The 13,188-nt window shown below is 49.2% G+C and overlaps 1 protein-coding gene across 8 annotated transcripts in view; it reads left to right on the top strand.

Moving 5' to 3' along the window:
• The first annotated feature begins 695 nt into the window (after nt 1–695).
• Nucleotides 696–13,188, top strand: part of CELSR1 (cadherin EGF LAG seven-pass G-type receptor 1) — a 178,432-nt gene continuing 165,939 nt past the window's right edge. For 6 of the 8 annotated variants that reach the window (XM_075742217.1, XM_075742235.1, XM_075742240.1 and 3 more), the window contains exon 1: nt 696–4,011. In XM_075742217.1, the coding sequence (XP_075598332.1) occupies nt 825–4,011 (3,187 nt within the window). In that variant the 5' untranslated portion in view covers nt 696–824. The remainder of the gene's footprint in view (nt 4,012–13,188) is intronic. The other 2 variants (XM_075742266.1, XM_075742249.1) reach the window with 1 other exon arrangement.

The following is a 13,188-nucleotide window of genomic DNA, read 5'->3' as shown; positions in this document are numbered from 1 at the left end:
GGAACCGGCTGCGACCCGCAGCGCAGCGCCTTCCCGCTGCACCTCCACCCCCCGGAGCGCCGTTTCTGGCGGGGGGAGCGGGGCTGCAGCAGCGGTACCTGCTCCGCCAGCTGCCCGCGCAGCCTCCGCCCGGCGCAGACCCCAGCCGAGCGGGCAGCTCTCCCGGCCGCCGAGAGGCGCCGGGCGGCGGGACGAGAGCCCCGCGGGGCCGGGCCGGACCCAGCCCGGCCCCCGCCACCGCCGCCGCCGCCGCCCGGGAGGGGCCGGGCGGGGCCGGCAGGAAACCCCGCCCCGGGCAGCGCCCGCCGCGCTCCGCGCAGCCTGCGCCGCTCAGCGCCGCCGCGGAACCGAGCGGAGCGGCAGGAACGGGACGGGACGGGACAGGGCGGCTCCGCTGTGTCGCACAGCCACGCGGGACCGCGTCGCCCGTGGGCCAGCGCCGCCGCGGGGGGGGGACGGGGGACGACTTCGATATTTAATTTTCTTTTTTCTTTCTTTTTTTTTTTTTCTTTTTTTGGCGAAGGAGACGAGCAGCAGGTTTATGCTAATCACCCTCTCGGGAGCGACAGTGGGAGGAGGAGGAGGAGGAGAGGAGCCATTTTGAACTCACTTCAAAGTTTAAGGTGGAAAAGTTGGAGCTCTCCAGCCCGCTGGCCGCGGACGGGGACGGGGCGCGGGGCTCTGGGCCGGCGGCGCCCGGGCGGCCAGGGCGGCAGGGGAGGCCGCGCCGGCGGCTGATGGATGAGGGCGGGCGGGCAGCCCGGCGGGTGGATGGATTGTACGGCAGCCCTCTGCCCGGCATCGCTGCCCGCTGAGCCCCGGAGATGCTGCGGCTGTCCGCCGCCGCCTGCGTGTCCTGGGCCGCGCTGCTCTGCGCCCTGGCGCTGGCGGGCGGCGGGGAGCTGCGGCCGCCCCGCGCCGCCCCGCTCCTCCACCTGCCCCCGGAGGCCGCGGGGCGCCGCGCTGCCGCCGAGCCCCCGGCGCTGCCGCCCGCCGGGCGCCTGAGGGCGGCGGGATCCGCGCTGAGCCGCGCTCCGCCCGCCGAGCCCCGCGGGCCCCGAGGAGTCGGCGGGCCCTGCCCGCGGCGCGCCCGGCAACGAGCGGCCGCCGAGTCCCGCGGAGCCGCCGCCGGCTGCGCCCCACCGCCGGGAGAGGAGGGCGGCGGGCGGCGAGGAGCGCGGCGGGCGCGGAGCCTCAACAGCCCCCCGCAGTTCCAGCTGCCCAGCTACCAGGTCTCCATCCCCGAGAACGAGCCGGCCGGCACGGCGGTCATCGTGCTGCGGGCCCAGGACCCTGACGAGGGGGAAGCCGGCCGGCTGGCGTACTCCATGGAGGCGCTCTTCGATGAGCGCTCCAACGACTACTTCTCCATCGACGCCGAGACGGGCAGCGTGGTCACCGCCCGCAGCCTCGACCGGGAGACGAAGGACACCCATGTGCTGAAGGTGACCGCCTCCGACCACGGCTCCCCGCGCCGCCGCTCGGCCACTACCTATCTGACAGTGACTGTGAGTGACACCAACGACCACGAGCCAGTGTTTGAGCAGCCCGAGTACCGGGAGAGCATCCGGGAGAACCTGGAGGTGGGTTATGAGGTGTTGACCATCCGTGCCACTGACGGTGATGCCCCAGCTAACGCCAACATGCTTTACCGTTTGCTGGAGCCAGGAGCTGGTGATGGGGTCTTTGAGATCGACCCGCGCTCCGGGGTTGTGAGGACCCGAGCCCCAGTGGACCGCGAGGACGTCTCCGAGTACCACCTGGTGGTAGAAGCCAATGACCAGGGCAAGGATCCGGGACCTCGCAGTGCCACGGCTATGGTGCACATCACCGTCGAGGATGAGAACGACAACTACCCCCAGTTCAGTGAGAAGCGCTACCTGGTTCAGGTGCCAGAGGATGCCCCAGTGAACAGCCAGATACTGCAGGTGCAGGCCACAGATCGGGACCGGGGCAGCAATGCCCAGGTGCACTACAGCATTGTGAGTGGCAACCTGAAAGGCCAGTTCTACATCCACTCCTTCTCCGGCGCCATCGACCTGATCAATCCTCTGGATTACGAGACTATTCGGGAGTACACGCTCCGGATCAAAGCCCAGGATGGGGGCAGGCCTCCCTTGATCAACTCCAGTGGCATGGTGTCGGTGCAGGTCGTGGATGTGAATGACAATGCCCCCATCTTTGTGAGCACTCCCTTCCAAGCCACGGTGCTGGAGAACGTTCCTCTGGGCTACTCGGTGTTGCACATCCAGGCTGTGGATGCTGACTCCGGGGAGAACGCCCGCCTGGAGTACAAACTCATAGAGATGGCACCATCCACCGGAGGTACCCCCGTAGCAGGTGACTCTGGGTTCCCTTTTCAGATCAACAACAGCACAGGGTGGATCACGGTGGCTGCAGAGCTGGACCGAGAGACTGTGGAGAACTATCACTTTGGGGTGGAGGCCAGGGACCATGGTATACCAGTCATGACCTCCTCAGCCAGCGTGTCCATCACTGTCCTGGATGTGAATGACAACAACCCCACCTTCACAGAGAAGGTGTATCACCTCAGACTGAACGAGGACGCAGCTGTGGGCAGCAGTGTCCTGACCCTGACAGCAGTGGACAGGGACGTTAACAGCGTTGTAACTTACCAAATCACCAGTGGCAACACCAGGAACCGTTTTGCCATCACCAGTCAGAGTGGAGGGGGGCTGATCACGCTGGCCTTGCCCCTGGATTACAAGCAGGAAAGGCAGTATGTGCTCACAGTTACTGCCTCTGACGGCACTCGCTTTGACACTGTCCAGGTCTTCATCAACGTCACGGATGCCAACACGCACCGCCCGGTCTTCCAGAGTTCCCACTACACAGTAAGCGTCAGTGAGGACAAGCCCATTGGCACCTCTATTGTCACCATCAGTGCCACTGATGAAGACACGGGGGAGAACGCAAGAATCACTTACATCTTGGACGATAATATCCCCCAGTTCCGCATTGACCCTGATACAGGCACCATCACCACCCTGATGGAGCTGGACTACGAAGACCAGGCCTCCTACACATTGGCCATTACAGCGCATGACAATGGCATCCCCCAGAAATCGGACACCACCTATGTTGAGATCCTCATCCTGGATGCCAATGACAATGCGCCCCGCTTCCTGCGCGACCGCTACCAGGGCTCGGTTTTCGAGGATGTGCCGCTCTCCACCAGCGTCCTGCAGCTGTCTGCCACTGACCGTGATGCAGGCCTAAATGGCCGTCTCCTCTACACGTTCCAAGGCGGTGACGATGGAGATGGAGACTTCTACATCGAACCCACTTCTGGAGTGATACGCACACTGCGCAAGCTGGACCGTGAGAATGTGGCTGTCTACAGCCTGCGGGCCTTTGCTGTGGACAGGGGCAGCCCGCCGCTGAAAGCTTCCGTGGATATCCAAGTGACTGTGCTAGACATCAACGACAACCCCCCTGTCTTTGAGAAGGATGAATTTGACATCTTTGTGGAGGAGAACAGCCCCGTGGGCTCTATTGTGGCACGCATCAGTGCTGCCGACCCCGATGAGGGGACCAATGCACAAATCATGTATCAGATCGTAGAGGGGAACATCCCTGAGGTCTTCCAGCTGGACTTGCTCAATGGAGACCTCACGGCCCTGATGGACCTGGATTATGAGAGCCGGACAGAGTACGTGATTGTGGTGCAGGCCACTTCTGCCCCTCTTGTGAGCCGGGCAACGGTGCACATACGCCTCCTGGATCAAAATGATAACCCACCGGTGCTGCAGGACTTCCAGATCCTCTTCAATAACTATGTGACCAACAAGTCTAACAGCTTCCCCTCTGGTGTCATTGGCAAGATCCCAGCTCATGATCCTGATGTGTCTGACAGCCTGGCCTACACCTTTGTGCAAGGAAATGAGTTAAACTTGCTCCTTTTGGACTCTGCCACTGGGGAACTCAAACTCAGTCGCGATCTGGACAACAACAGACCCCTGGAAGCCCTCATGAAAGTTTCGGTCTCAGGTAAGCAAACGTTGAAGTTCATAAAGTGCGTAATTCTGCTTGTCAGACCGGCACAGGGGCATGGGCAGAAATAACCTGCTTGCAGTTTAGTGCACAGCTTTCGGTTTCCTGAGGCAGCAATTTATCTGTGAAATTTTTGGAGGAGCCACAAAAATGTATGAAGCCCATGTGCTGTGGATTGAAGTGGTGCATTGAAGTTGTTTGGTAAACGTGGATCACAAGGGTAAATAAATATGAGTGTGCGTGGAAGAGTATATACTCCCTCAGTTGAGGTGGGAGCTTGGCTGAAGCTTTTCTGATGTGGTTGTATAAAGGTAATAAAGGACGTAAGTTGCAAAGATGTAGGGAATGCACGTGTATCTGTAATGCTGTTTCCCCTCCCTCTTTTTTTCCTCTTAAAAAAAACAAACTTGAGATTTGGTATCTCTGCTTTTTTTAGCAACAAACCGCGTTTATTCCCTTCTGCATGCTGGGTGGTTTGGTTGGAAGATCCCTAGCCCTCAGACCAGTTCTCCACTGGTGTGGCCCAGGTAGATGTGACACTGGCGGAGCTGTGCTGGTTTGCATTGCTGGCGTGCGTTCCTGTGGGAAATCGCGACGCTGAGAGCAATGAGTTATGGCTGTGTAATAGCTGTGTATCGCTGCTAATTGCACTGGAGTTGCTTTCGTAGAGCTGGGGACAGATACTGGCCAAATACAGCCCAGAATCTGCACTGTTGGGGGGAGGGGGAGGAGGAGAGGAGGGGTACTGCACCATTAACTTCCTCAGACAATTTGTGTCTCTGTGTGTTTGAAGACTGTTCGATATCATCCAATATATACTATTATATGAGCACATATGTGCTCTTAGGATATTGTTTTTTCTCTGCTCTGTTGCTTGTTTATCATGGAATTACTTTTTATGCCTCTAATTGTGGCATCAATCATGCAGTGAGTAATTTCCTCTGCAGGTGCCACTCTATAAAGTTTACTGTGGACCTGATCCCATATTTCTGTTGACTTTCAGAGGTTTAACCAGATACATTCCTTGCAACCTCTTTCTGCAGCCTAAAGCTAATATTTGTATTCTTTCTGCAAAAAATAGCTGAATGTACTAGGTATGTAAAATGACACTTTGAGTGGGAAATGCTTCATTTTGGATGATTGTATTAAAAAAATGATAATCAAATGATGGCATAGTCCTGGCAGCGCTTGTTTTACTGTAAGTAGTCATGGCTTGCAGTGGGGTCTCGGGGGAGAGAGCCGTGCTCTCCCTTGTGTTTGCAGGCTTGAAGTCCTTTTTGCTTCAGGAAAATGAAAGTGATGTCAACTGAACTGATGGAATTTACTGTGGTGTATCACCTGACAAGCCACTCCTGTTTCTTCCAAAATGATGGGGGGCAGCTGATGTGGTAAGTTGGCTCATAAATGCCATTTCCATGTCCTGTGAGGACTTGCAGAGAAAACACACAGTTGGCTTGTGACCTTAAAGAAAAACATTTGGATTAAGGTGCAGGTGATTGCGTGCTCATTGTCTGAACCAGTAGCTCTTTATCTAGTAGCGGATGATAAGAACTTGACTTGGAGCAAGAAGCTTGGAAAAGACATTTCATTAGACTAGATGAGGAGAGTGTTCAGAACAGAAAAATAGATGTCACGAACTATTCCTTTCTCAATCTAATGATTTACGCAGTGTAAGTGGATGAAATCTCAGGTGGGAATGAAGACCTTTTCTTAAGTAACAGGAGCTTGATCGTTCAAGCATCGTTGTCATGTTTGGTGAAGGTGTGAACTTTGAAACTGCTATGATACTGATCAAAATTGGCTGTCTGCTGCATGTCTTCAGATATTTGAAAGATTAAAGCTTTTTATGGATAGGATTTTAAAATAATTTTGACAAGCACTGAACTCCATGTGACGTTAATTTGGAGAAGTTTGCTGTTTAGAAATTGAAAGGGCAGAGTTTGACAGTGTGTGATTGCATCCAGGAAACTCTCACCTGCCTGCTTTCTCTGGTTTATCTGATGCAGTCTTTACAAAAAAAAAGACAGAGATGAACTCAGACAGAAGTACTCCACAGGGTTATCTCTGAGTGTTGCGAAATACCTGCAAATCATCTGCTAAAATGACCTGCCAGTTAACTGAAAAACGCGTCTATGGAGTAGCCATTAACCTCTCAACCCAGACAAACACAAAGTCTTGCCCTACACACAGCTGCTCTTCAGGTCAGGGAAGGATTGGAGTTCGTTGTGAGCTTTGGGAATTTGATCTATATACGAGTCGGAAGTAACACTGCTGCTATAAAAATCTTATTTCCACCTAGCAATGTGTTGTGCTGTGGAGGCATGTGAGCGTGTGTGATGCTAGTGAGGAGCTGCGCTACTCAATTAAATTAGTTTGAGACTTTGATACTTGGCTAAACACAGCATTTTTTTCATTTGATTTGGGGATTATTCATGTAAGTGTGGTAATGTTGGCCTTCTGCATATAAACAAAGCCGTAAGAATGATGAAAATCAGGTAAATGAAGATAATTTCATAAAAACTGAGAACAGCACGCTCAGTGTTTAAAAGTTACCCTAACAGTGCCAACATCATCAGAAGCTCGGTGGGACGGTGGGCAGCCCTGGGCAGGCTCTGCTCTGCCTTTGCCCTGGTGCCGCGGTTCCTGCTGGGCTGTGTCCCGGCAGCCGGTCAGGAACTCATCCAAGCCAGGAGGCAGGAATGTGGGTGATGTGGATATTAGCATTTTGCTTTGGATCGGGAGGGAGCTTTTGAAGTCAATCTCTTTTGAAGTGAATCTTTCTGGGTGCCCCTCTGCCCATGCCTGTCATGCACAGCCATCAGAGTGAGCAAACTGGATCTCTTTTGGATGAAATGAATCCAGATGTGTGCCAGGGGTGCCCCAAGGGGTCCCTTAAAAAAGACATATTCTCCTTTTTCCATTGTGCCTTTCAGGCTTTCCTACAGAAAAGCAGAGCTTGGCCTTATATTCCCATGCCTGTACATTGTATCATTAGGTTTATGTTGTTTTAACAACTGGGATGAAGTCCGGACCCTGCTGAAATCCTGCCCTTGCTTTCCAGGGGGCAGGATTTTACCCTGGGCTTCAGAAACAGGTGGTCAAGAGTCGATCAGCCTGTGATTTCTTAGTGTTACTATTAAATATATGGCGTAAATTGACAGGATTGTTTAAAACGATTTCTTTTTGTCCACAGTAGTGTTCACGATAACAAATTGGGATTTATTTGGCCAAAAATTGGGTTAAACATTGTTCAAGTCACGTTGCATTTGCCCGTGTTAAACATTGTACTGCGGTCCCAGCCGGTGCTGGAGGGGGAAGGCTGGTGCTAGCCTCAACTTTGCACAAATGTTGCACAAGTTTGCCTGGGTATCATGTTGCAGACGCTGCCGGCACCTGGTCGGCTGTGCTGCCACAAGTAGTCCCACTTATCAACGGCAGCTCGATGGGATACAATAGGTGTGTGTGCAAACTCCTCTGGGAACCCAGCCTAACTCACCAGTGCAGATAAAACCCAACCTGGCCGGATGCTACAGCTTTCGAGTGGTCCAGATAAATGTGAAATATCGTGGTATAATGTATGATTTTGGGAAGGTAGTGCTTCTTACGCGGTGAGGGATAGACACCCGAGCATTTTCGAGGGCATGCAAGCTCAAGTATCACCTTTTACATTTCTTTGGTTTTTAATCTCCAGTGGCATTCATGAGGTTATTGACTATTAGCAAATACAAATTAAGATGGTGCTTGTTTGCGTTGCAATAAACTTTTGGGATTTTTACTCAAGGTTTGGTAAAGGATCTTCATTATTATTGTAATTTAAAAGTCATTACGCTGCTGGTCCTGAATCTCCAGCTCTGTGCTTTCTCTGTACAAATGTAAAAGAAGATGTAATACTTAGGTTTAGCCATTCTGATAAAGGTAAGGCCGCAGCTGTGCCTGAGATGCAAGGCATTGGGGGGTTATTTCTATGTATGAAGAAGATTTGAGATTAAAGGGAAAAAAGAAACCCAAGGGAAAAGTGATCTCTGTAAGCACAGGGGCACCTTTGGGTGCAGAGGGCGAGCACTGGGCAACCGCTCAGGATGCGGGTTTGGTGCCTCGGCAGCGTCAGGGTGCACCCTGGCCTTGTGCCCCCGCCTTTGGGAGCAGGGTGGACGGGGCTGCTGGGACCTTATGGGTTTTGGGGGGGCAGATCCGCAGGGCAACCGGTTCTTTTAGGGGTGATGCTTCTGGCTCCCTGCGAGGACTTGCTTTCAGGGTCAGCGAGGGGCAATTAGCACCCGAACTGCTCGGCGAACACATTCCCACAGGCAGCTGCGGTGGGATCCCTGTAGGTTATACAATTAGGAGATGATGGAAACCAACGGGTGGAGGCACCTCTTCCTCCCTCCGGGTGGGAGGAGGTGTGCCAGCATGTTGCGTGGCTGCAGGGCTTTTGCACACTAGTGTTCCCGGGGACTTCAGGCACTTGCACTTTGCGTGTGCATCCCACGCTAAGGTGAGTGAAGGGAAAGCAGTGGCTCAAAGGCTGCAAAGCCCAGGGAGGCAGCGGTGAGGGACCTTGTGTAGGAAGATGGTGTTATACTGGGAGCTGTTGGATTGTATCCCCAGTCCTTACTTGGTGCATTAAGTGGGGCTGAAGTGAAGGATGACCCATAATAGTTAGTAGCAGTGGGTTTAAACACTTCTGTTTATTTTCCTAAAACAGCAAATCAAGAGCAGGGCTCATAATTTTAAAGTTAGGGTAGCTCCTGGATCTGATGTGGCTACCTAAATTCTTTATTGCATCCATATAGGTTCTATATTCTATTTTATTCTGTAGGTCAGATGCATTTTAAATGTGCGTCCCTCCAGCCTACAGGAATGTGACTTTCCCTCTTCATCTGTATGATCTGTTCCAGCTGATAAAAAGCTGTGGCTGCCTTGTTGCTTTCCTGTGTGCTTCCTTCCATTCCGTCCCTGGATTTCATAGGAGTGGTGTATTTTTGTTTCAAAAGACAGGAAAATGTCTGTGGCTACGAGAGGAAAATATTTAGTGGAAGACTGACTGACAAAATAACTTTTTACTGAGATAAAAGCTATCTTCTGCATGTAAATAAATAAAATGGCAGCTTGAACTATGGTAAATAAGCAATTTCTTTGCTAAAATGGTGATCCCTAGTAATAAAAAAGAGAAATGTTTACCACAGCACACTTTAAAAAGTAAACAAGATGTTTTATCTCAGATAAAAGCTATTTTGTAAGTCTAATTCTTTCAGAAAATGCTACTATGCAATGTAGCCATCACTAAAGATGTTTGTTTCTCCCTGTTTCTGTCTGTGTGCAGTGCAGGCTGTATATACCCATTTTTTGTTGTACAGTTTTTAACAAGATAGATCTACCTTAGTATGTCTTGGTGGTTGAAGCATACGCAGATGGCACTTGTTAACTTCGTCCCACAAAGTGAAACTTTGAACTATGAATACCAGAGGTCATAATCAGTAACTGGAGAGGAGGGGGGGAAAAAAGTGTGTATCAAAGCCCTACATAAACCCAAACTCAGCAATGCTGTTTAAAATCCCAAGGGCGTTTTTTTATTTGCAGCATCTTCTTGTTAAGATTGCTGTACCTTCATTGAGAGAGTTGCCTTGATTGAGAGGGTGTGAGAAATGGCTTATTGAGGTTGCAGGGAGTTTTGGCTGCTTTTGTACACACTCTGCTCAGTGTACTAATAATTTTTAATTGCCTAAATGTAGATGCTTTTCTCAGTGGTTTCTGGGAAAGAGGGAGACTTTAGGATAACAAGGAGAAGGCATAAGAAGAATGAGACCAAAGATGTGAGAAGGAGAAAGATCTACTAGGCTTTACTTGATAATCAAGTTCCCAAGGGATAGACATTATTTTTAGAAAAGTATGATGGTGGGATTGCCTGGAAAACTTTTTTCCTCCTATTTTCAAATTATTTGCAAGTGAGGACAGAGTTGTAATAACCATTTTTAAATTGTATTGGTAATTGTTTTATATTTTTGATTACTTTTTAAGCTTCAGGGTGTATTAGTGAATTGGTTTCCTTGGTGTATTCTCTCATGATTTACTTCCCTCTTAGAAGTCACTGAAGTGCTCCTACTTCTCACTTGCACTTGCAGGTTGGGAAGAATCCTCTTTTGTTCTGTTGCTCTGGACACATGTTTCCTTGCAGTTCAGAGTTGGTTTAGACTGGGGTTGCGGAGCCTGCTGAAACTGCCAAACACAGAATAAACATCAAATTGTTGTCAAGGGTAATGACAAAAGAACCCTTTGTTTAGAATACAGAGCAGTTTTCTGGGTTTGGATATTAGGATGATAGTAAACCTGCAGTAGAATTGGTGGGGAAAGTAGGTGATGTGAAGCAGTGGGATTTTACACTTCATTATCTCCAACACCCCAATTGCTACCTGAGGAAGTAGCTAGCTGCTGATAAAGTGTATAGTTTTACATTTGCTCATTAAACGATCTGTTTTCTTTCAGCTTATATACTTAGTATCTTGAAACTCCCTTTCATTGTTGACTCCCATCTTTGAGCTGAATGGATTTTCTCAGACACCCCATGACTGAGGAAAGTAATGCTGTGTTTTAAAGTATGACATTAGGTGAAGGTAGGTAGTATGCTCACCGCTCGTCTGGTAGGGCTCTTGCTGGTGAGATCCTTAGCAGATGCTTGGATGGGAACCCAGGTGTTCTCACATTTCCACCAGCTGGGTCAGAGCGTGGCCCCGGTGTCTCCCAGCATCTTCAAGGAAGGGTTAGGGAGACTCATCCGTGGTCTCCTGCCTCCTCCTCAGGATGTGCTGCAGGTCTGCCAGACGCCCCTGCAGCTGACACGTTATCTCCGGGGTTTTGACTGGCTGGGTGCTCATGGTTCATGGGTTCAGCGGCATGTGATAGCACGCAACACCTATGACAGTGTTTACAGTTCAGCCAGATGTGTAGCTGCTGCATACATAGGCATAGCTGAGCTCACTTTCATCTGGTTATTTTGGGTACAGACAGCAATGACTGCGCTGTAGCACAGCTTCGGCTTGTGATTTCACTGGGCCCCTCAGTTCCCTCATGGGTCTGGTGAGACTGATACAAAGACTGTGGGAACATGGCTGCTCTAAGGGAACATGACTGCTCTAAAAGTTGGAAGCAGAATTACTTTCTGAGCAGAAAACAAGTAAACGTGAAGCAGAAACCTCTTCTAAAATCCATGTGCTACAAATACCTTTTCAATATTTAGCAGTGTAGGCAACTCTAGATGTAATGCTCATGCATTGAAGATGAGTAGGGGGTGGATCAAATGTCAGACACAAGATCTAAGCTCTCCATCCCTCCTCTCTCTTTTATAAGCCCTCAGGATTTTCGGAGCCAGTTGGTGGGGACAGACTCACTATGTCTGAGTGCTTGAGATAACAACACAACTTACCTGCTTACCTCAGTATTGCCTAATTTACAGGATTTGGGCAGCTGTCTCTCTTGGCTTTCTTTGGCATACTGACTTGTATTTCCAAAAATATCTATGGAGAATCTCTAGGAAACGTAGGAAGGTTAGAAGGGCTGAAGATACACAGATCAGATCTAATGACCTTTTATTGACAATCTTCCATGTTACAGTCTTTCTGTCCTGGTTTCTGTGGGAATGATGATATTTTTAGGTGAAATAGTACTTCAACTATGCTGACATTTAGCTTGCCGTTTAAGAAACAAGTATGGCTGTGCTGTCTTTTATGAATGAAAGGCTATTTTGTTGTCTGCTCATTTCTTAAAGACTATTTGGCTAAAAGATTGCATAAATCAGAGTACAGAACAAGTTGACGAGGGATTTGGTTCTTCAAAGCCTTGTTCACAGTGGTTGTCCGCTTGAAAGAACGAACATCTGAGAACCAATTAAATTCAGTTTTGCCTCTTTGTGTTTCTGTGACAAGTGACAGTTTTATTATTTTTTCCCCCAGTGCAGCTCTTTTTCCAGTGTTGAAAAACACTGAACTATTTATAGGTGTAACACAAGTTTCCAAAAGGGGCAGGATGCAATCTTCATGGAAAATTTTGAAATCTGCTATTGAGCGATCTCTTCTTTGTTTGGTGAGGATTTGCCTAACACCTTTTTTTTGTAAGATCTGGGTGCATGCACTTCAGTTGAGATTTTATGCAATGAGATTATTTTGTTGGATTGAAACAGCGTAATCCAAGGTACAGCTTGGCTCTTACGGTCATATTTGTATCACCTACCATGATTAGGTTAATGGTTGGACTTGCTGATCTTAAAGGTCTTTTCCAGCCTAAATGATCCTATGATTCTGTGATCGTCCCAAGAAATCAGGTGTCTCTTCACAGATGGTCATGTAGGTTGCAGCCATGACTGGTTGATAGGCAGGAGGGCTGCTGGCTAGAGATGTCCATCTCACCCCACTGATTAAAAAGGGAACATAAATGACTGACTTGGGCTAATTGCCTTGTTGTTATGTGGCCAAAGTTCAGTGGGATGAACCCACCCTGAATGTGTGTGCCAGGACGGAAGGGTTTGTTTTCTTTTGTGGTGATGATTGTACTTATTTCTGTTACAGCAAACTACCTGTAGTAACAGGCTTAGCAGACTAGATGGAAAGGATGGGGGAGGCTATAACTTGCAAACAGGAAAATGTCTTGCCATGAATAATGTTATGAGAGACTTTAAATATTGTCAAGAGTTTGAGTGAATGAAGGGGGAAAGTATGCTTTTATGAGGATTTGGCATTCAACAAAGAAAGAAAATTTTAAAATACTTGAGAAAGATGATCTTTGCACTTGAAAAAAAAGCAGTTGGACAGAAAAATAGGATTTGCTGGACAGAAAGGAAAACTTTTGGACTTTGTTTCAACAAGTTGTTAATTCTGCTAAGCTGTAGCCGCCTTCCTATTTATTCCAGTATTTACACTTGACAAGCACAAAAAAAGCAAAAAAATGAAATGGTAAACCTGTAATAAATCCTCAGGGGACCACATAGTAAACATAGACATGTTACGCTTATCAAATACAAAGGAAAGTAATCTGTTTTCAACAGCATTGCCAAACGTGTGATAGAGGCTACATTCCGTCAGGTCTCCAGCACTTTTGGAAATGATGCATCTGTTCAAAATATTTCATTGCTTTTTGAAGGAGGGAGGAGAGTCCGTCATTAACAACCATTGCCAACACGGCATC

The sequence above is a fragment of the Balearica regulorum genome, chromosome 1, assembly GCF_011004875.1.
Source record: "Balearica regulorum gibbericeps isolate bBalReg1 chromosome 1, bBalReg1.pri, whole genome shotgun sequence".
NCBI lineage: Eukaryota > Metazoa > Chordata > Aves > Gruiformes > Gruidae > Balearica > Balearica regulorum.
The sequence above is the reverse complement of the archived record's forward strand: the minus strand, read 5'-3'. Positions and strand labels throughout refer to the sequence as shown.